General features: G+C 45.6%; 1 protein-coding gene across 6 annotated transcripts in view; it reads left to right on the forward strand.

The window, feature by feature from the left end:
• Positions 1 to 24,135, forward strand: part of KALRN (kalirin RhoGEF kinase) — a 598,446-nt gene that overhangs the window by 120,099 nt on the left and 454,212 nt on the right. For all 6 annotated transcript variants that reach the window (XM_042954425.1, XM_042954412.1, XM_042954414.1 and 3 more), the window contains 2 exons: positions 7,725 to 7,799; positions 15,376 to 15,490. In XM_042954425.1, the coding sequence (XP_042810359.1) occupies positions 7,725 to 7,799; positions 15,376 to 15,490 (190 nt within the window). Of the gene's footprint in view, positions 1 to 7,724; positions 7,800 to 15,375; positions 15,491 to 24,135 lie in introns of those variants that run through there.

Here is a 24,135-nt window from a genome sequence, read left to right on the forward strand (position 1 = left end):
TAGCTGAGGCTTGTGAATGTCCTTCTCTTAGAAGTGCCTGGGAGGAGGAGAGCTCTGCTACACTGTCCTTCCTCCCATAAAAGTGAGGGAGGTTGCTGCTGAGGCTGGTTTGACATTTGCAGGTGTCAGTGTTGAGGGACCGAGGCTGTGCTGTGGGCAGATGGATCCCCAGGTGGGGCAAGGCAGGTGGAGCTCCACACTGCACAGTGTGTTCTGTTGCTGACACAAAGCTGCCCAGTCTCTTTCTTTACCAGATTTATTCCTTCCTCTTAGCACACACTTCCTGCCTCAGTGGCAGTTGTTTTAACTAGAGATCTAAGGAATATATTTATAGTCTCTGGAAGAGTTTTCCAACAGCCAGTTTCCTCAATAGCTTGTTAGCATCTGTAAAGAGGAGACAAGACATTCACCTCCATCTCTGTGTGTGTGTGTGTGTGTGTGTGTGTGTGTTTCTCAACAGCTCTTTCTCTCTTGCTCTTACCCATTTCCTCTCATTCTTGCCACCCCTCTCTCTTTCTCTTGTGATAATAAAGGAAAGAGGTGAGGGAGAGAAGGGATAGTGAGGGGAATGAAGATAATCGCTCCCACCCACCAATCCCTTCCTTCCCATCCACAGCTGTACTGACAGTGTCTTCTCCCAGGGCTTTGCCCATCTAGTCCTACACATAAGGGATCATATCCTTAAGTCTCTTCCTTTTATGATTCAGTGCCACATTGCATCTTATTATGGTCTTACTCAAACTCCCAGCCTCCTACTGGCCTGGCAGCTCACATCAGGTACCTCACAGATAAGCATTCTTCCTGCCTCTCTTGGAACTTAAGAAGATAAAAAGAGACAAAGTTCTAGTGGCCCCCGTCCTCATATTCCAGCACCCACCTCAGCAAGGGCCACATGTCCCATCCTCCCCCACCTTTTGCACAGCAGAATGTGATACGGGGTTTGGGGTCAGAGCCTCCTGGCTCCAGCTCTGTTCTGGAACCACAGCCTTCCTTCAGGACCAGCCAGGTTCCACCTAGCTCTGGCCTGTGCTGCGTTGTTGCAGTCCCAGCTCTCTGAGCTTCCAATGGCACTTGCAGCCACTTCTCTGCTCATGCCTTCCCAGGAGCCCACCCTACTGAGATATCAGTTCAGAGTGTGATCATGGAGCTCAGCCACCACCTCCATGCCCTCTTTTCCATCACTCCCTCATCCTACTTTTCTGTTCACCCCGTAAGCTCTCTCCATCTTTGGCACAGGGTCAGCTCGCCCCTCCTCTCTGCTGTGTCATTTGCTGCTTGCCACCAGGACACTGTTCTGTGGCCCTACCCTTACTCAAACCCTGGTTCAAAGATCACCTCCTCAGGGGAGCCATCCCCCTGATGAATCACCTCCTACTCCCCACTCTTGCTCTCAGTCCTCTAGCACCTGTGTATGCTTGGTTTTGTCCAGTATATCTGGAGCCTTTTTTGCATGACAGGCACTGTGTGCTGAGTGTTAAGGTAAGGCAAAGAGTAAGACATGGTCCCTGCCTCCAGGGTTTCAGAATCTGTTAATGGTGAAAAGAATGAAAACATAGAAATGACTTTCAGGAGAGAGAGAGGAGGAGGCACAGTCAGGGATGGTTCCACTTGAGGAGAAGGTCAGAGAAACTGCATGGAGGAAATGATGGATTCCAGAAAGATTGAATGGGTAGAATCAGCAGAACCAAGCACTGAACTGATATTTGGGATGTAGGAGTGGGAGGAGTCTAGAAGGCCTCCCAGGTTTCTGTTTGGGTAAGGTAGTAGGTAATGGCACAAATAATTAGGATACAGGAGATATAGGGCAGCCAGGCTGGGGGAGTGTGGGAGGGTCTTTGTCAGAACCTCAGAATCTTAAATCGTTTTTCATACAAAGTCTGGTAGCATCCTGGTCTCAGGGGAATTGGGCACTAGGTATTTTATTAGGCTGGAAACTCTCAGAGGGCAAAAATTGGGTCTCCCCTCCGAGGGAGAGAATTGCACTGTGTTCTCATTAGACATGGAGCTCCCTAGGGTGTGGGCACCTTTCTTTCCTCTGCTTCTCATCCAGTATTGCCCAGTGTTCAGGGCTTTGTACCTTGTGGGTGGGAGTGCAGGTGCATTGAAGAGGCATAAACCGACTGGCTCCTCTGCTCTCCAGGGTCATCTTGGAGATGGCGTCTTGGTCTATAAATGTATGTATAGTACTGACAGCAGTTAGAGAAAGCAGGGATCTGAGGATTGGGTTAGTGAGGAAGATTTGTTGTGAAATTAAACTATCTGATGCCTGAGAGAGTGGTTTAAGCTACCAAAATTCTGAGCAGTTTGGACTGGTGTTATTCATAACCACTCCTAGTGCCAAAAAACACAAGACATGGTCCAGTCTTGGTGCCCTGGAGGGGAAAGTTATCTATCTCCTCAATGGTTTTTTTATTGCAGAACTGAGTCTGGGTGATGGGTTCCAGGATAGTGGCTGACTTTTTGGAATTGTTGGGCGGTGGTGAGAGGTCTTCTCACAGTGGAGGTAGGAGGGGTGGTGGGTAGCACTAGATTATATTTTAGAAGTTCTATTTAGACTAGAAGGATGTTTTTATGGATCTATGCCTCTGAGGCAATTCTGGAATAGAAAGACATACTTTAGTGTATAGATTTCTGTAAATGCAACATGCATATGAATCACTGGGGTTTCTTGTTAAAATGCAGGTTCTGATTCTGTAGGGCTGGGGTGGGACCTAGATTTTCCATCTCTAGCAAGGTTCTAGCTGGTAAGTGATGCTTGTTACTTTGAGTAGCAGGGCTTTAGGACTCACCTTTAGGAGACCTTTCCTTTGAGGCCCCTTATATTCTGTACAGATGATGTCCTGCCTCTAATAACAGTTCATTGTCCTGTCTACATATCTGTCTGTCTCTGCCTGCAAGCCCCCTGGAGAGCAGGGTCCATTGCCTATTTATCTAAGTACCTCCACACCTCACATAAGGCCTCACACATAATAGGTGCTCAATAAAGAATTGATGAAAGAATGACTCTGGGAATAGGAAGCAGTCCAAATTATACCCAAAGTAAGGCTTGGTCCCAAGAGCTCTTGGAACTCTCAACTGCAAACCAAATGTCTTCTGTGCAGCAGATCAGTCAGTGATTCAGGGCCACTTTGATCGAGGCTCCCATGCTGGACATACAGGCATGGACTGGAAAGAGGAAGTGGAGGCCTACCTGAGCATTGATGAAACAGGTTCAGGCCCACTCAAGGCAATGAGACAATATTAGAAAACTTAACAGTAACTTCTAAGTAAGTGCACATTAAGGGGATATGGCTGAGAACCAAAAGGAAATAGAGAGCAATCCGTGGGTACCCTGGCAGCTTGCACCTCCAAATGCTCAACAGTTAGCTGTTTGTGTATTCACTTGTTGAAATCAGGGTTGCCAGGGGAGGCTAGCATGGAGCACAAGGCACCCAGCTGCCCTAGGGTGCTCACTGCCATCCTGGAGCCATGAAATGACAGATGGGGGTGGTGTGGGGGTTGGGACTATGACCCAAGGGCCAGTCCTCCTGTTGCCATGTGGGGCCCTGCAGAGGCTGGGGCCCAGAGTGAAGGAAGTGGGCACTTTCCCGCATGGGGAAGCCTGACTAGGAAGAGGTGAAGAGGAACAGGCAGCAGCGATGTAAGCCTAACACATTTGGAGGGAGGAGGAGGCAAAAGTGGGGCTTGGAGAAGTCCCATGCTGGAGATCCTGGGGAGATGGCAGTGGTAATTTTTACTTCCCTAATAGATGCAGAGCATTTCAACTTTGCTAATTAACCAAACAGCAGGCTTGTAATTCTGACAGCAGCAGGACACAAATGGGGTGGGATGTGTGCTGAATGCCATCGAAGCATGCCTTTGTCCTTAAGAGAAAGCACGAAACTGACGTTGGGTCAGGTCCGTGAGGGTGCCCTCGGATTCTTTTTTCCCTGCAGTAACTCCAAAGGGCACAGGGACTTTCATTGCTTCTCAGGCTTTCTTTAGAGTTAGCAAGGGACCTACTGTTTCAACAGGCTTTCCTTTTAAAGGGGAAAGCTAATCTACAGTTGGTCTAGAGTTTGTAGTCTAATAGTGCTATTATCAAATATACCTTGTATCAGAGACAGCAACTTCAGAGATACAAATAACTTGCCTCTTTCAAGGTATGTATGCTTCACAGACGTTCTTCCATCACTAGCCTTCCACTTTGGTAACTTAGGCCGTCCACAGGACGGGGTGATGCATCCTAGGCATCCCAATCCCTAAGCTGACTCCTAGAAAAGAATATGCTGGGAGGTCAGGGAAGGGTTGTTTTATCTTCCCAAAAACACACTGAACCTTGTTAGGGACTTTGTTCCCAGCGCTTTCTCTCAAAGCATATTGATCTGATAATCTGAGGATCTTAAAGGCCAATAAATATGAAGAAAAGTTTAAAACATCTCAGACTATCGGAGCTGAGTGGGACCCTGGAGGTCCTCTACCCAGATCACCAGCACTTCGCGTGACAGATGAGGCCTGTGACCTTGTGCATGTCATTTGAGAAAGGGTTACCATTTCATTCATTTCTTTATCCTTTCATCAAATGTTTATTGAACATTTTCTATGAGTCTGCCCAGACATGTACCTGATAGTGAAAACATGTTTCTATTTCATTGGTCCTGTTTGAGTTAGTTTTCAGTGGACTTCCCCTTTATTATAGATGCTGACAGCTGGTTTCACAAGGGCCTGGGAGAATTGATACATAGGACCCTCAGTTGGTGCAAATAGGTTTTCTACTCAAGGTCACCAACTTCTGAGCTGCTGAGCTAATTAATTTAGCTCTACTTGGCTTTACATAATGCATATATTGTTGAAAAGTTGTTTGTAATTCAATTTTTAGCAAGTGAAAAACTAATTCAGACCATTAAGGCAAGTTTTATTTAAAGAGACCCTGGAGCAAATCCTTTTATAATGTGAAAAATCTTGTTGTTGTTGCAAACGATTATTTCCTACTTAAGGATTTTATAAATCCAGACACTTCAGGTTTTCTTATGGTAGACTCACAACCTGGGAGATAACTCAGCTGTCTCTGAACCAAATCAGGGAAGACTAGCCTGGGAAAAGGAAGCCCTAGGAATCTTAGACCAACCAGCCCAACCCAAGATACAGACATTTACTCTGGCCAGTGGTTGCAAGCTGCATGGACAAGCCCCAGCCTTTCTCTTAGGCCCTGGAGTCTGGAGGGGAGAAGGAAGAGATGGGGCATGATGAATGGGGTGTGAGGGATGGAATTCAGAGCTCCCTCTTGCTCTCACTTCATGCATGGGAGCGATGAGAGGTTAGTATAGGGAACCTTTTGCTTCCATTGTAGCAAATTCCATGCTCTTCCTTAATGCCTGAGGACTTCGTGGAATTAGAGCCATCTGTACACTTAAAGGGAAGTAAGGGAGAGGAAAAGCAGTGGGAAAAACAAGACAGGAGTTTAGGAGAAAAGAGGGTTATGTGGATTCTCATCATACAGTGAAATCTCATTCGTTTGGGCCTTGCTCGTTTTGAACTTGTAAATAACTTGAAAGACTGAAGTTTAACTTTTCTTATTAAATTTTTTTCCTACAGAAATTAATAGTAAATGTAGTAATATGGGGGAGAATGTTTTAAAATTGATGGATACAAAGGTGTATTTCACATATAAAAATAGGCTATTTTAGGGGCACCTGGGTGGCTCAGTTGGTTGAGTATTCAACTCTTGGCTCCGGCTCAGGTCATGATCTTGTGGTCATGGGATCAAGCCCCACATCAGGCTTCACACTGAGTGTGGAGCCTGCTTGATTCTCTCTCTCTCTCTCTCTCTCTCTCTCTCTCTCTTTTCTCTGCCCCTCCCCCCCTTGATCGATCTCTCTCTCAAAATAAATAAACTTAAAGAAATAATAAATTAATTTTAAAAAAGAAAATAGCTATTTTAATGCAAAGGCATTGTTCTACACAAACAATTCATGCATTAGCTCAATATGATCCTTGTCTAGTTGGTAAAGACTGATAGGACTTTTTTCCACCAAGGAAGCCCAAGCATCTTATTGTGTGAAGATGAAAAAACCCTATGTATCTATTTGTAAATTTTGTAATCATTTATATTGATCTTAAGCAGTTTCTACTAGTGAGATTTCATAGTTTTTCTGTGTTGGACATAAGGTCAGAGCGTAAATATCTGTACAAACTAAGGATAATAAGTATAAAACAATGCTTATAGTTAGAGCTTTCTTTTTTATGGTGTTTTCTTTCTTCTGTTGCTCACATCCGTCTCAAAGTGAGCCTTGTGGCTGGTTATTCTAGAATCAGGCACTCTGAGCCAGCTTATGAAGAGAAGCAAATGATGAATAAAGAGGCTCACTGTCTTCATTTAGTGAAAAATGAAGAAGAAATAGGTGAAATGGTCAAAGACACGTTGGAAATTTGTTGGGAGTTAGGATATAACCCCTGACCGTGGAAACTGGCATTCTGAGGACACATCTCTCCTCCTCTCTGGTTGAGTATACAACTGGCTCATTTTCCCTTCCCTAGGGCAGTGATCTTAATCCTGGGCTGTTGCCAGAATTCCCAGGTGCGTCTCTTGAAACAGTCAATGTTTAGAGGTTGAGACAGTCCTGAGTGGGACCATCCTCCCCAGTACATTTCTCTGTGGACTGTCAGATTGGGACCACATGGGAGTAAGCCAAGTGGAGAAAGGCACTGGAGCAGGTGTCCATGGGCTCTGGTTCTGTTTCACTGAGCCGATGCAGAACCTCTTCTCTTCTGGGGTCCATGTGTGCAATACACAGCAGAGGCTCCAGTTATAGCTCACAGAGTGTGGGCTGGCTCTCCCTGAGAGTCCTTGTGGGTGGTCGGGTTAAATGTGGGGGCACAGTGGGCTGGCCTGGGGTTTTGTGCCTGTGTGCTGAGGCTTGTCTTCCCACACACCTTGCACTCACACTGGGCTGGGTTGCCTTTGAGGCTGTTTCTCCAGGCACATCATTATATTCCATTCTATGTGAGCCCCAGGCCTCTGCCTCCCACCCCCTAAGAGGAAGTCAGCTGGACCCCAGAAGGGACTTTGCAGCTGAGAAGTGAAATTTAGGCAGAGAATGTGTTGCTGGAGAAGGGAGTGTGTTTCCTTCCCAGGAGATTGGTGTCTCCCCACCTCCTGTCTGTTGTGGACTGGTGAGGGTGACATTGAGGGGGAGGAGGAAGAAGGCTGTTGCATTCAACTTAGCTTCCCACTTGGGGATATTGTGGTTTACTTTTCCCATTTGTACAATGAAGACTAAAAGTCACTGTGCCAGGTAGAGGAAAAGCAATAAACAATTATTTAGGGCATTGTAGTCCATCTTGATATTAATAAACCTGTTCCATAGATGTTTACTGAGTGCTTACTGTGTACCAGACACCATGCTAGGCAAAGAGGTACAAAAGTGGCTTTTAAAAAGCCCCATCATCAAGTTGCTCACAGCAGCAGGGCTTGTGGTTGTTGCCTGCCAGGCACGGAGCTTTGTATATGTGGTGGGGGCAACTTGGACCATCCTTTCCCTGGAAGGGACACCTGCGTGGCCTGGCATCATGTGGAAGTGTCCTTCCTGTTGTGGACCCTCTCCTGCTCCATTGGGCTGGGCTGTAGCACCTGAACAAGGCACAACTTTTTGGCGCATGATAGCGTTGGGCCGTGGAGGGGGGTACCCGGGGATTCAGCCAGTTGGCCTCTTTCACCCTGATTCCTCTGTTTTGTCATCCCACAGGATCTTTTCGGAATGATGGTTTGAAAGCTTCTGATGTCCTTCCCATCCTAAAGGAAAAAGTGGCCTTCGTGTCTGGTGAGTGTTTGTGGAACTTTGCTCTATAAGAGACCTGGAGGAGTGTGTGTACGTGTGCATGCTAGCAGTCACTTCTTGGTGTGTGAGAGAGAAGTGGGGGATGGGGTGGCACTCAGGAGCCCCTGGCTGCATCCTTGCTCCAGAGGCAGGCAGAAAGAGGAGGGAGAGCTCTGATCCTAGCTGGGTGCTCTGGACGACATTCACCACCACAGGTGGGTGCCTCTCACCTCACAGCCCCCACACATACACCTTACCTCACCCCACCATCCCAGGCCTGTGAGGTCCCTCATGCACCACTAAGGTCCTTGTGGGAGATGGTCCAGTTGGAGGAGTCTGTTCACCTCACACATTCCCAGAGGTTTCATTTGGGTTCGTCTCTGACTGGATCACAGAGAGGACATTAACATTTTTTTCTGGTTCCTCTTTATCTCTCCTTCCTGGCAAAGGGAACTCAAGTGAATGTTTATATCCATTCATTTACTTTTCTGAGTAATGACTTCCAAATATTTATTTCCAACTTTTCTCTCCAACCCATCTTGTGCACCTGCATCTTTTACTGTCTGATTCAGGGGTCAGCAAACTATAGCTGGTGGGCCAGCCACCTGTTTTTATAAGTAAAATTTTACTGGAACACAGCCATGTGCATTTGTTCAGGCAGTATTAGTCTCCTATTGCTGCTGTAAGAAGTTATTGCAAATTTGGTAGCACACAGCAACAGAAATTCATTGTCTCATGGTTCTGAAGGCCATGAAGTCAGTTTACTGAGTCTGAAATCAAGCTGTCAGCAAGGCTGTGCTACTTCCAGAAGCTCTTATGGGAGAACTCACTTCTTGCCTCTTCTGGCTTCTGGTGGCTGCCAGCATTCACTCCCATCTCTGTCTCTGTGGTCACACTTATTCTCCTCTTCTGTCTGTGGCACATCTTCCTCTGCCTCCCTCTTACAGGATACCTGTAACTGCATTTAGGGCCCAGTCATTTAAGCCAGGCTCATCTTCCCATATCAAGATCCTTGACTCGGTTACATCTGCAGGTGCTTTTTCCAAATAAGGTAACATTTACAGGTTCCAGGGATTAAGACCTGATATTTTTTTTTTGGGGGGGGGCTACTATTCAGCCTGCTATAGGTAGTGTGAATGGATGCTTTCTTCCTTTAGTTTTTTTGTTTATTTTAAAGAGAGAGAGAGAGAGAGAGAGAGAGAGAACATGAGTGGGGGGAAGAGCAGAGAGAGAGGGAGAGAGAGAATCCTAAGCAGGGTCTGAACTGTCAGCACAGAGTGCTGCACAGGGTTCCAACTCATGGACTGTAAGATCATGACCGGAGATGAAATCAAGAGTCAGAAGTTTAACCAACTGAGCCACCCAGATGCCCCAATGGCTGCTTTCTAACTACAATCGCAGAGTTGAGTAATTTTATCAGAGTCCAGATAGTCATAAGCTTAAAATATTTACTATCTGGAGCTTTAAGAAAAGTTTGGTGGCCTGTGATGTAATTGAGGGCAAGCTACAGGTGCACCAGCATCACTCTGGGTGCCAGTTCTTGAGTTCTGTAGACTTCCCTTGTAGAATCTCCAGCAGGGGCTGGGATGATGGCAGTGCCCCACCGAGGATCACAAGCATTCATGCCTTGTGGACTGAGCATTTGTTTCTGGATGATCCTGATTGTCCACAAGGAGTGGTGGTAGAATCACAGGGAAGAAGTGAGTACAGTCCCACAGGGCATGGCTGCACATCATAGGTGCTACTGGCCTGGATGATGGGCAACAGACACAATGAAGAGAAGGGAGAGTGAGGAGGGGTTTAGAGGGAGGTGAAACCAAGCGGCAGGTGTCTTCCACCTGCTGAGAGGGAAGGTGAGAGACTGATGATTCAGAATGTGGAGATGGGATGTGAGAGCAAAGTATGAGATGGGAGTATGTAAGGTACTAGAGGTACTCCGTAGTAATAGTGATTCCAGTGTTTTATTGTTGTTGCTGCTAGGTGAGATTGACCAAGAAGCTGCCTTTCTCCATTAGCGTTAGGGGCTTGTCTACCTTGTCAGGTAGTGAACCCCTGTCACTGCAGATGTTGAAACACAGGCTGAACAGCCCTTGGCAGGATCATGTGGCAGCGATTACGGGTAGAGGGGTTGGTAAGGCAACCTCCAAAGTCTTTGTAAGCTTGGATCTGAGTGTTTGCTGAACATGTGGGAGGACCTTGTGTGGAGGTCCTGAGGGCTGCTGGGCAGTGCTAGGCCCCTGACTTCTGCTGCTGCCCAGAGCCTGGCTGTAGGACATTGCCCACAGCGTCTATTGTTTACTTTCTACTCCCAAGTAGAGCTCAATCAGATCTTTTCTTCTTTAGGGCCCAGAGCTTCATCTAACCTGATGTCCTTCCTGTCCCCCGGGTCTCCTGCTAATCCTCCCATATCTCTTGTTCCCAAACTTCCTCTACCTGCAATGCTTTACCCACACTTTCTGCCACTTTGAGCCTCTGTTTTTCCCAAGTAAGTGCCCACTTTGCCTCCTCCAGGAGGCCTGCCTTGCTTTAGTGTAGAGCCTCTGAACACCATCCTGTTCTGCATCAGTTCAGGGCATATGAGTGCAGATACAGTAAACTCTGACATGGGGACCCTTGTTTGATTGTTCATGGCTTATTTTTTCCCATGTGAATTCAGTTGGAGCCCTGAGGCAGAGCTCTGCCAGCCCTAGAAAAAACCTTCCCAACTAGATAGAATTGTCCTAAGGGAGAACATAGAAACAATGTGCCAGGAAGACAGTCCAGCATGAGGCAGGTAGATGCTTCCCAGAGCAGGAGCGAGGGGGCTGGGGCTGTGCAGCTCGCTCCCTTGAACTGATGTGGGCTGACCAGCCTGGGGTGCGTCTTACTCATCTGCACGTGGTGCCAGGAGTTTTGGGCTTAGGGGACATTGTCTTCCCATGCCTGAGAAGGATGCTGAGGATGCTAGGGAGACAGCTGGCTGCATTAAAAACAAAAACAAAAAACAAAAACAAAACAAAAAAACCCAGAAACAAACCAATAAAGCCTCTTATATACTGAGCTTTTAAAAGAGAAAACACAAGAATAAAACAAAACAAAGAAACCAGAATTAAATAATACAGTGTAGCAGCTGTATTTCTTTCTGAGAAGGAAGGTGGTGACCAGAGAAACGAACGGTCTCTTGTTCCTTTCCTCCTCTCCTCCTGCCCGCAGCATGGCCAGGGCAAAGGAAAGCGTGCTGCCATGGGAACGCACATTTGGAATAATCCAGTGCAGCCCAACAGCTTCTGTGTGTGGGCGTGTGCACGTGTGTGTGAGACAGGTTCTGTGGCTGTGCCTTAGGGAGTCTCTGTCATTCCAGCCTGGTGGTCCTGCTCTATACTCACAACCTGTGGGCTCCCCCTTTGCCCTCTCTGGCTTCCTCTGAGTGCATATGCCTCCCACTCACAAGCACCCATTTATGCCTTTTATCCAATCTGCTTGTACAGGGCTTATTTCACCCCTATTATCATTTTGTGCACTCACACCCTCCTTTTGGCCACCCCCTGATGTCTCTCTGCCTCCTAATCTCCCACCAGCAATGTTCTCTATGTTCCCAGGGAAATTTCATGCTGCCGTGGTACAGTCTTGTATCCTGGACCTGTGTCTCTCAAAGTATGTTCCATAAAACAGCAGTCCCACAAGATGGTCCTCAAAAAAATGAAAAGGGGTCCTATGCTTAAATAAGTTTGGGAAATGCATATTATAGCCACCTCATGGAGATTTGCTGTGTCCATTAAAGCACATGTCCATTAAACGCATGAAAGCATCTCCCAAACTACAGAATAACTTCATTCCCTTAAGGAAATCATGTGTATCCATTAACATCTTGCTAACTATTGTTACATGGGCCAGAATTTTGGTATGATGCCCTCAGTGTATTTTTCTTCTCCCACCATCCCCCACCTTCCCCACTTGCCCTAACTGGAGCCTGATACCCCCTGAAAATTTTTGAGCAGCATTGTTCCTCTGGCTCAGTCAGGGAAGCCCTAATGGTCCCTGCTTTTGGTCTTGCCTCTTCCCCAACCCTACCCTGCCCTGCCTCTCTGGAAGGGGATCAGTGCTACTTCTAGAACATCAGACTGTCCCCTCCCTCTTTATCCTCTTTATACCTGTCCTGTAGCTCCTGGCAACAAAGCCTCACATGCGCAGGCCCACGGCAGGAATGTGATGAGTAAAGGAATACCAGCACCTTTTCAAAACTTGGCTACTTGTGTCTCATACCCTCTGGGATCCACCTCCATAATGCACACTGACTTCAGCAGGGAGGATTCTCATTCTTCATCCCTGTGTATCACGCTCTGTAATTTCAGCACCATATCAACTATCCATCCAATCCTACACCTTCATGGCTTCTCAGCCTCCTTGGCACCAAAGTTTTCCACCTCCTTATTTAGGCCATGAATATCTACGACCTTAACCCTTGATATGTGCATCCATGGACTTAGCCTCTTACCTTTGACCCTTTCTGGTGTTCTCCTATAAGTTGGGAAAGGATGGATTTCAGATGAGCAAAACATCTGTCCCCTCTTCTCTGGGAACTCATGATCCAGTAGGACATTTCCTACCTGCACTGGGCCCTCTCCACTTATGCATGCATTAGCTTTATTCTGCCTTCACTCAGGTTAGAACCTAACATAGATACGATGGCTAGACCTCCCAAAAGAGGTCTCACTGTGTCCCAGTTCCCTGCCTCATTCCTTTTAGCCTACCTCATACACAGTCCTGCTGTTCATTCTCTTGGGACACTGATCAGTGATGGTCTTCTCCCCTTTCTCCCAGCACCTCGAACCTATCCTGATCCTTGACAGGTGACCTCATTTGCTATTTCACCTAAAGAGTAGTGTCCCCCAGGCAGGCTGAATTTCTCCCACTCCTTCATTTATTTGTTTCCTCCTCCCTCTCTGAGTTGTATCAGCCTGCTTCAGAGAAGGGGACAGGACCCCTCTTCTTGCACCGGCTCTGAGGCCTTGTTCTACCCATTGTCCCACTCTTTCCAGCACAGTGATTCTCTTTCACTATGCCCCTTCCTCCTCTGCTTCCTACACACTTGCAAGGTCATCTCCTTTCTGAGAAACACCTGGCTGATCCTGCTGCCCCCTCTTGAATCCTTCTCCATGCTTACTGAAGGGACCGGGCTGCCCTGACCCAGGCTTTCTCCTTTCCCTCCCTCTCCTCTGCCATCTGGAACCTTCCCCAGCCATATTTATGAAACTCTTATTTCCAAGGGCAGAACTAGCTCTATCTAGCTCAGGAAGGACAGTTCCAACAGTCCTACAAAGTCCGTAGTGAGTCTTTGCCAAACAAGCCAGTCTTGGCACTCCATGTTCTCATGGCTCTACTGTGTCTACGGAAAATCAGGAAGAAAGGCAACAACTGCAGTTAAAACCACCCAAGAGTGAAAATCCTTAGGATGGTTCATGGCTAGAGAGGAAGGTTGTGGGTACAAGAGATGCTCCTAGCTTCTGGGACGTAATGCCCCCGATTTCGAATCCAAGAGACCACCAAGGAGCCGATACCGATGCAAACGCACGAGGGTTTATTTGCAAGCTCGAGCTTGGGCCCGAGTATACCCGACACAGCGGAGCAGGGACTTGGACCCCTAGGTTAAGAGGCGTAGCAGTTTTATAGGGGCCAGTGGCCAATGAGATTGTAACACACACAGAAAGTTGCACATTCATGTCAGTCCACACACAGGTGGCCAATTGAATTACAATTTACCCTATAGTAACTGTTTGAACTAGCCTATCACTCTGGTCAGAATTGACGCGCAAGTTTGGCGAGCAAAAGGCGGGGTTTACATTCTTTGGCGGTTAGGGGTTCCACATTCCTAAATGAGCCGGTTTCCAGTAAGGGTGTGCTCAGCGGCTTGACTAGGGTGGGGGAGTGTCTTAAGCAATAAGTAGGTCATGTGGGGGTTATACATGAGATGGTGGGTGTAGCACAAAATGGAATTAGTCTTGCTCTGCTTGTCCAGGGGTAGGGGATTTTTGTTAAATTCCTTGGGTCCCACAGGGAAACCTTCCATTTAATCCTCTGCTTCCTTTTCCTCATGTGGAAGGCAGTTGGGAAATGGGGATCATTTCCAAGGTAGATGAGTTGGGGTGGTTTTTCATACAAAGAACCAGGGCCCATGGTATGGAAGGTCTGGAGCTAGGGGCCCAGGTCCCACACTGTGGTGTGTCTACACAGATCGCCCTGCTGTGGGGCTGGAAGTGGGGGTGGTACTGCTGAAATGTTTTCTCATCAGGGCACGTCCCTCACTGGCCTGATCTTGTTTGATCCTTTTCTCTTTGCAGTCTTCCTATTTCCTCCTCAGGAGTATCCTGGAGTGGTTTAGGTTTTGTTTGTCGAGCTTCCCTTCTGTCTGTATGGCTTCTGGACCCCACAATCAGAGGGAAACATGAACTCACACTTGGGTGGGGACCCTGGGAGGCTCTGCCTTTCCTTGAAGAGCTCCTTATTCAGAGGGCTGAGCTTTAAGCTTCTTTTCTAGTATTGGTGATGGCCATGCCACTTCCTCCCCCTTCTTGAATTGTATCCCCTTGTGGTCCCCACTCTGGAGGATGTCAGGCAGCTGCCTGGGATGTGTGCAAAAGTCTGTGATCATGACAGGGGTTTTCTGTGCATAATAACCAGTGCCTGTAAGGATGTACCTTAGCTTTGTCCTCTGTGACCCTCCTGAGAAACTTGGCCCTGCTTCCTAATCATAGCACCCATTAAAGGATAAATCTTTAAATCCTATAATAAATAGTGAAAAGAAAGTTTAGAAAAAAGAAGAAAAAGCAATCGTGTAAAATCCCAGCTGTCTAATAGCAACAATGATCATCATTTCACTATACTCCTTCCTGCTTGTTTTAATGTGATATTTAGAAAACATTTATAATCATAGTGTGTACATATGCATTTGCCATGATTAAGACCTTGAGCATCCTTGTTTCTGATCAAGATTCCTGTACTCCTCTAGCAGGAGTGACAGGTGGTACCTCAGGCAGGCAGACAGGCAGGGGTGGAATCTTGACTGTGTAGAAAGCACTTAACATCTTTTCTATGAATCTGAAAATCTCCCAGCAGTGATGTCCTGGATGGATGCTTTAAGGGTTTCTCACTACAGTAGTCAGTTCATCTTAAGCACTTCTACCTCACAGAGGTCTGCAAAGAGAAGTGAATTGAAGGTTAAATTTTCAAAGACCATAACACATTCGATAGCTTGTTTTCTCAATGAGAGCAGTCACCACCACCTTCATTATCATCTCACAGTTGTGGAGAGCTTTATGTTTTAAAGTGCTTCCCCATCAGTCCTTGTGGCAACCCTGTAAGATGCTCATCATTATTTTCAGGTGCACTTTGCAAATGAGGTGTCAGAGAAGTCAAAAAGTCTTGCCCAAGGTTACACATGTTAGCTACACCCAAACTCCATACCCTTCACCTAACCAGTGACTGCATTTCTCCGGGCACCATATTTCTGCCTGTTTCATCCAGCACTCAGATGGAATTCTTTTTTCTGTGCAGCATGCTTTCCAGCTGGTTTTCTTAACCGCCCTCCTCTTCCTCCCTACAGGGGGCCGTGATAAGCGAGGTGGACCCATTCTGACCTTCCCTGCTCGCAGCAATCATGACAGAATAAGACAGGAAGACCTGCGGAAACTCGTGACCTATTTGGCCAGCGTGCCAAGGTAAGGTGAAGGGGAATATCCTGCCGGGGAGTGGGGAGCTGGGCTCGTGTGAGTGAGCTAGAATGAGCCTCCATCCCAGCCCGGGCAGTTGTTTCTGCCCTTGGAGTGGATTCTAATTATTCCTGGAACAATGTCACCCATTGTTCACCTTGTTCTCATCATTCCCATTGTTACTGCTGGGATCCATATGAATGGAGTAGGAGCCCTGGGCAGAGGTGAGGACCAGGACAGGCCCTGGAGTGGAGACTCTGTGGCCTGAGGAAGAGGGTGGGAAGCTGCTGTTTTCCTTAGGGAAGTAGGAAGTTAGCTGAATCCACCTTGGCTTGTGCAATGGATTGTTTTCAAAACTTACGGCTTGTGAATATGGTTTATGGCTTTTGGAGTTTGGGACAAATAACCCCACTTGAATCATACAGTTAGACTCAGCCCTCAGTCCAATCTAGATGACACATTTTCAGCAGGGTTAATATTGTCTCTAAGGAGGATGAAAATTGGTTCTTGGTGTGGGGGGTAGCAAAAACCTGTCCTTTTATGTATTAAGCACAGGTATATATACGGTACCTAAAAAGGTATACAATATATTCACGGCATTAAATTTTCATTGACTTGACAATTGAGGAAGGAAGCATAGAAAAGTTCTTTTGGGGCAGGGAACGATGATCATTTTAACAGGTTGAGAAACATTGGTTTCCAAGTGTTTCCTGGTGGTGCTGGCCATGGAGTTGGTGGAGAGAGACGTGTTGAGGCCACGGTCTGTATCTTTTAAGAAGGGAGAATAAAGGCCTTTGTAGACTCAGAGAATCACAGAATGTGAATGCTGGAAGAGCCCTGAGAAGCTGTCTAGGCAACTACATGTTGTGCTCTGCTTAGGAATTAGGGTCAGTAGGGATGAGAGCTGCTCACCGGGCATCAGTGTCAGTGGCTGGCCTAGAACTCTGCCTTCCTGACTCCTGATCCAGGGCTCTCCTGTCCTTGCACTTGGCCAGAGAGATTTCTGTTCTCTGCCACTTAATGGAGCTGGAGCCTGTCAAGTGTTTCTTGTGGCAAATGAGAAGTGGTACTTTGGGCCTTCAAAATCTTCTTGTCTCTGTGCATTTTATAGGAGAATTAGTAAATTATAGACAGGAGCTCCATATTCAGCTCCGCCTCTGCTAGGAGACCTTGGATAATTGTTGCAAGCGCTGATTAGTTCTTGAAGCAGGTGTCAAATGAGGCAAGCGCTAGATCTCGAAGTGCTATGAGGGAGACAAATGTAAAGGGATTGCTGGATGGTGATGGGCAGGTGGTAAAGGAGTTTTAAGAGCAGCCATCAAGTGCTTGGGAGGATATTGAATAGAATGGGGAGCCCTGAAGAGCCCCAGGCAGAAGGCTGTGAACAAATAGATGTTGAATAGTGTCTATTTTTTTTCTTTATGATATCCGCTGGAGACCGGAAAAAAAGATAAAAGGTCTTAAGTTCCAACAAAAGGGACTTGGGTTCTATGCAAAGAAGAACTTCTAAACTTGGAGTGCAAGAGTCTTTGGATGAGGAATAGAATAGAATATATTTTTTTTTTCTTGGAGGTCTTTGGAGAGAAGAAATATTCCCATCTGTCTCAGAGGCAAGGAGATGGACTAAATAACCCATGATTGATGTAGGTAATTTAGCAATTTAGTCATCTAAGGGCTAAGCAGTTTTAAAAGCACCTTTCCCAAGTATACTACTATCAGGCATAAAACCAGGCATTTTCTAAAGCAATTTACAAGAAAAGTTTTCACGGAGACCCATGATGAACTCTTAGTTCTTTCAGAGCCAGAAGAAATTGGGGTCCCAGGAGATACAAAAGGTATATTTTTTTCCTTTCTGGTATGTTTTTCACATCCCTGCAGCTAATGTACACTTACCTTCTACAGAATAGAAGGTAAAAGAGTTTGAAGAACACTTTTCTTCATTCTGATTTGTTAAGCAAAGATAGGACAGAATAGATTGGAAGCAGTTAAAAGGAAAGATTTCTGCTGGGTGAAGGGGAATGAAACCCAAGAGGGGCTGAAAGGAAGGTCACAGATAAGGAGAAACAATACATTATCATTGAAGGAATATACTAGATGGTAGCTCTTTGCCTCTCAAAGGGTGGTCTCAGGCATTGCCCCTGAGAACAGAAGAGGTTCTTCACAGGTTCTGGCAGGTGGGAGGCAGGACTCCTGTTGCTGCCTTCAGTGGGAAGGATTTTCCTTGGAGTTCTGCCACCTCTGTCCCAAGGGCTCTTGTTCAGGAGGAGTGTGAGTACCTGGCAGGCTGCAGAGTTTACCAACTAGTCATGCCACTCATGTCCCCACGTTCACATATGACTACTGTTGGAAGCAAAACCTGGAACAGAATTGTTCTAAAGACACTGAAGTCTAGGGAGGGAAACTGAAGAACTTAGTGGGTTAGATAATATTTGCCACTCTTCTGCTAACCACAGGTTTGGGAAAGAAGGGAAACTGTGAAAATGAATAGTTAGACAAGGTCAATGATACTGATGAGAAGAAATGATCTATTCTGGGTCATGGCCCAGGAAGCTAAAAGACAGGCTCCTTTTGGGGTGGAGTGTGCTCTACAGACTGGTGTAATCATCTGTAGGTGACATTTGACATTTGTTTATTCATGCATTCATTCATTCTTTATTTATTTAACAAATATTTAGAGCCTCTGTATGCCAGGCTGACTGAGTGTTCATGGTGAGCAGGAAAAGATATTTTGGTAAAGTTAGGTAAAATCTGGATATTTCCCTACCTTGTACAAACCAGTAAGAATAAAGGGCAGTGCAATATATGACTGTGCTGGTAGCATAAGAGATGAGCTGGCTAAAAGAAGGCAGGCAAATAAGGACCAGTAAGTGATGAAAGAAGATCCTGAAATCTAAGGAATGAGTCATCTTGACGGCCATTTCTGGCACTATTCTAGAAAAGATGATTAAACAGATGGTTGTGGTAATTTATAAATGAATGGGAAGAAATAGTCCCACCATCCTCTGTGAAGGCCAGGCCACATCTGGACCACTGCATTCAACTCTGCAACACTGAACTCTGCCAGTCCATTTTTAAATTAAAAAAAAATTTTTTTTTAACGTTTATTTATTTTTGAGACAGAGAGAGACAAAGCATGAATGGGGGAGGGTCAGAGAGAGGGAGACACAGAATCTGAAACAGGCTCCAGGCTCTGAGCTGTCATCACAGAGCCCGACGCGGGGCTCGAACTCACGGACCGCGAGATCATGACCTGGGCCGAAGTCGGCCGCTTAACCGACTGAGCCACCCAGGCGCCCCCCATTTTTAAATTTTTAAAAAATTTTTTAAATGTTTATTTTATTTTTGAGACAGAGAGAGACAGAGCATGAACGGGGGAGGGTCAGAGAGAGAGGGAGACACAGAATCCAAAGCAGGCTCCAGGCTCCAGGCTCCGAGCTGTCAGCACAGAGCCCGACGCGGGGCTCGAACTCAGACCGCGAGATCATGACCTGAGCCGAAGTCGGATGCTTAACCGACTGAGCCACCCAGGGGCCCCTTTTAAATTTTTTTTAAATGTTTATTTATTTTTGAGAGAGGGAGGGAAGGAGGGAGGGAGAGGGAGAGAGAGAGAGAGAGAGAGAGAGAGAGAGAGAGAGAGAGAGGGAGAGAATGAGTGGGGGAGGGGCAGAGAAACAGGGAGACAGAATCTAAAGCAGGTTCCAAGCTCTGACCTGTCAGCACAGAGCCAGCACGGGGCTCGAACTCATGAGTTGTAAGATCATGACCTAAGCTGAAGTCGGATGCTTAACTGGTTGAGCCACCCAGGTGCACCTCTGACAGTTCGTTTTAAGAATGCTGTTGACCACTTAGAGTATTGTCAGGGGAGCAGTGTACTGAAGAATCCACAAACTGGGTGTCTCTGTAGTTGAAGGATTGAAGGATGTTTTCTGGCAGGAATGAAAATGGAAGAACAGTGATTCCTGACTTCAGGTGTCAGGAGAGCTGTCCCAAAGAGGAAGGAGCAGGCATGGTCCCTGCTGCATCAATGGGTAGAAGTGAAGAAAGAACCTGCCCACCTGGGAGCTGTTCAGCAGTAATGCTGCTGCCCCTGGAGAAAGTGGGTGGGCTTTCTGTCAGCTGGAGACTGGGTGACCTTCTGTTAGGGATACTGTAGGAAGAATTCCTCCATTGGGCTGGAGGCTGGATTAGATCATTTCTAAGATTTCTTGCCCCAAATTTTGTGTTTCTATGATATTGGGGGAAAAATGCATCATAAAATCTAGAACCTCAAAACAGAGTACTATTACCCCCACTAACATACACGTCATTTCTCAGGCTCACTAAAAAAGTTAGGGCCTGGGATTTCACTTCAGATGATGTCTACATCTGAAATCCTGAGAGAACTGCTTTCTAGTTCCTTTGGACTCTGTGGGAATTTGGGGGCATCACGTGGGACCAAGGATCATCCTGGAGTGTGACAGTTTGGAACAGTCCTGCTTACTCTTTTGGGATCCATCTTGGCAGGAATTAAGTTTTTTCCAACTTCCCTTTTGTGCCTCTGATGGCTTTGAGCACCCATCTCCAGGATCTTCTCCATGCTTTCTGTCATCTTGTTTTGAGGAATCACAGACTAGCAGTGTGGGAAGGGGCCTGAAAAGTCTTCCGGTTCAACTTGCTAATAAGTCCACTTACTGAATTCAACAATGTTTACTGAGTGCCTACTATGAGCCAGGGCCTGGATAGGCATCTTGGTGGGATCTCGTGTTATCTTTTCTGACTGTCATCCATGCTATACTTAGCTAGCTTTTTTATCCTGCTCTGCTATCTGTTTGCAGCTACTTGTACATGAAAGGAACAGAAGGCAAATACTCAGATACAATCAACTGATGAATTTTCCTAGAAATTGAGGGACAGGATAGAAAATGTAGCCTGAGAGTAAATAATTGCCCAGGCAGAGCTCACAGTGTGGATAATCTACTCACTGTGATTATTGAGAGTTGAACAAATGCTTGAAATAGGAAATTCTAAGTATCTAGTAAAAAAAAAAAAAACCTGGATTATTTTATTGCATTGAATTTCTCCTCTTCATCGTCCTTGTTATCCTGCTTTGTCATGACCATCTTTCTGCTACTTCTAAGGGCACTGATTGTTAGCCCCTTGATGTGTCTGCCACTTAATTCTGCTCTTAGCAGGGCAGCTGAGATGTTAAGTGTTCTGGCAAGAATTGCAGATATCATACTGGTGAGGAGAGATGACAAGAAATTAAGATGGGATATTCTGTAATGCCAATCAAACCAAAGTGCCAATATTCACAGCTTATTATTTGATAACACTTGCTCTTGTTCTACTGACTTCAGCAAGAGATAAATTGGGCTTATAGCCAGCACTGTCTTTGTACAGCATCACCAGAAAATAGAAATATGCAGAATGAGCCAGAAAGACAGTTAAAAGATGAGGAGGTAAAAACTGCAAGGGTTTCCTCCCACTATATTCAGCCTGAGAGAGCCCAAGCTATCCAAACTATAATCACTGAGTGCGTCTTATTGCAAGGGCCTGTTGAGATGTGTTGTTGGCATTCTGTCCTTTGTTCTGAGATTATCAATTAAAGGAGGAGGTAGGGAGTAGTGACGGGAGGTCCAGAAAATAGGACCAATGAGAGCATTGTCCAAAACTTATGCCTTTTCACACTCATTTTAAATTTATTTTGTTGCTTATGTATAGAGGGCTTATAATTTTTATTACAGTTCCCAGATTCTACACAAATTGAGCAATAACAGTTAAGTGTCCCTATTGTTAAGCTGTGTGTAACACAAGTCCTGAAGAGCAAATAGTGTTCTACTCTGCTGCTAAGGAGTGTAAAATCACAACAGTAACTACCCTCATTAGTGATCACTCTCCTTGGAGCTGTGCAGACCTTCCAACAAAGGGAAGAGAAGCGTCCTAGGATGGCAAAAGATACTGAGGTTCAGATCCCAGCTCTATCACTACTCAGTAAGGAAGCTAATGGCCACTCAACCTGGGTGATCTGAGAAGAGATTAAGGAAGGTACAATTTATAGTCATGCAGGCAGGGCACAGGGAAACCAACAAGGTTTGGATTCCCAAGTTATACCAGGGCTAGAAACAATAGGGAGGGGAGATGTTACTACTTCTAGCCCTGAAGGGCAAGACGATCAACAGTTCTTAGAATCTGGAGAGAGACGACTGTATGAGAGGGCCACCTGACAGGAGCTGTGGCTATGGGTGATTCCATGATGGGGGGCAAGGGGAATCCAGACTCTTAACTTCACTGTCCTTTCATTCTCTGACCTCCTGTCATCGTTTGTCATTGACTGAATGCAACCAAAGCCAGGTAAGCCCATTGATGCAGTCCATGTGGGTCAGCCTCCTAGGTCATCGGCTTGAGGGGAGAGGATGGAGAATGGATTTGGAGGGGCAAATGGAAGGTATTTGGCATGGGGTGAGACCTGGGGCATATTATTCAGTATTTCTGAGTCTAATGTTCTGATTTTTAATTTAGGAAAAGAATGCACATCCCACAAGTGTGTGGTGAAGAATTATCTAGCAATCTCTCTGTAGCACCCAGGCGCTCAGTACTTCTTAGTCTGTCTCCTAAAGTATAATAATAATAATTATTATACTTTATATATATATATAATTATATATATAATAATAATTATTATACTCTCTCTATATAATTATATATATAATAATAATTATTATACTATATATAATTATATATATAATAATAATTATTATTATTATTATTATCCTGCATATACACATGCACATATAGTAATATTTGTTACCTATTAAGGAATAGATATAATGTATATGTAAGTTACGAAGCATAATAATAAAATGAACATCTGAGAGCACACCCCTCAACTTTAAAAGTAGAATGTCACCTGTAGTGACATTTGAGGCTACCTGTGGCTACCTGAAGCTACCTGTGGCTCCTCCCCACCATGAACCCCCCTTCCCCCCCAAAAAAAAACAATCATTACTCTGAGTTTTGTGTTTATCCTCTTGCTTCTTTGGTATAGTTTACCACATGTTTTCATAAACAATATGTTGTTTAGTTTTGCTTGTTTTTTTTTAAATTTATTTTTACATTTATTCATTTTTGAGAGAGAGAAAGTGAGAGAGAGTGTGTGAGCAGGGGAAGAACAGAAAGAGAGGGAGACACAGAATCCAAAGCAGGCTCCAGGCTCTAAGCTGTCAGCACAGAGCCTGATGTGGGGCTTGAACCCACAAACTGGGAGATCATGATCTGAGCCGAAGTTGTACACTTAAGCAACTGAACCACTCAGGCACCCCTAGTTTTGCTTGTTTTTGAGTTTTATACAAAGGGTATCATACCATATGTAGTTTTCTTTGACTAGCTTTTTTAACTACTGTGGTATTCAACAACATGGATGAATTTTCAGATGTGATTTTAAGGGGGAAAAGACAATGTGTCCAACCCCTGGAATTGATCTATTAAGTAATAAATAAATGGCTAGCAATTATTATTTTTAACCTACATTATTGTGCTGTTATAAGTATTTGATATGCATAACTTCGAGGTGAGTATGTTTATTTCCTCTTTTACATATGAGGGGACTGTGGCTCCAAGAGGTTAGGTAACTTGCCTAGGGACACAGAGCCAGTATAACAAGAAGCTAGGTGCTTTAGCACCAGAGCTTGAACTTTTATCCACTGAAGGGATGAGGAGACAGAGTAAGGGAGGCCATGGTGATGGAGTGCAGGGGACACATCTGGGGAGAGTAGGATGGGCTAAAGATTGGATTGGAACAGGACAATGGGAGAGGGTGGTAAGGAGATGAGGGGGCCTACAGGTGTAATGATGGTGGGCAGCAATGGTCTATGCATCAAACCTGCTTTCTCTAAGGTTCTCTTTGGATTCTAAGTGTGAAGGTTGCTGCAGGTGTGGAATGCAGATGGCGATTGCCTCACACCTGGTTTCTACTGGTTAAGGCAGCCATGGTGACTGTGGATGTGCTGGACAATGGTGGTGGTTGTGGGGAGTGCCTCAGAATTTCTCCCCCAGGTGCAGATGTGTAAATGCTCCTTATTTATGCTCATCTGTGGATGATAGTCAACTATGCTTTAGTGACCACATAATACCAAGAGATGTAGTGAAAAAGCAGAAACACTTAAGACCATGGATACTATTTAAAGAGATAAGTAAAAAACTGTCAGTAGCAGCGACCCTGCATGTAAAGCCTGGTCCTATTGTACTCTAAGGATGGTAGTTCTATTCAGTTTCTTGGGTCTGAGTCTTCTTTCACTAGGCCACCTGTTTGGTTCATCTTCACTGCTCTGGTGGCAGAAGCACATTTCTGGCACTAGCATTATGCTGATACACATTTTGAAGCTGGTTTACTTCCTTGGCCATGCCATTGCTGGACTTGGCAGATGTGGCTGGCATAGCCCTAATGGGGCTGAGGGGCCAGAAGGGGCTCATGGAAACCCTGAGAAATGCAGCTGTGTGGCGGAGGGAGAGCTAGTGGTGATACTTCAAATGTAGAGGCATGCATTTGTGATTCCCTGGAGAACAATAGTCTGGATGATCAGAGGCAAAAACCATGTGGTCATGAAGTAACTATGGGAGTAGGCCTGGTTATTCCAGGAACCAGTGAATGTCTTTAGGTGATAAATCAAGGACCCAGC

Source organism: Panthera leo, chromosome C2, assembly GCF_018350215.1.
Source record: "Panthera leo isolate Ple1 chromosome C2, P.leo_Ple1_pat1.1, whole genome shotgun sequence".
NCBI classification, from domain to species: Eukaryota; Metazoa; Chordata; class Mammalia; order Carnivora; family Felidae; genus Panthera; species Panthera leo.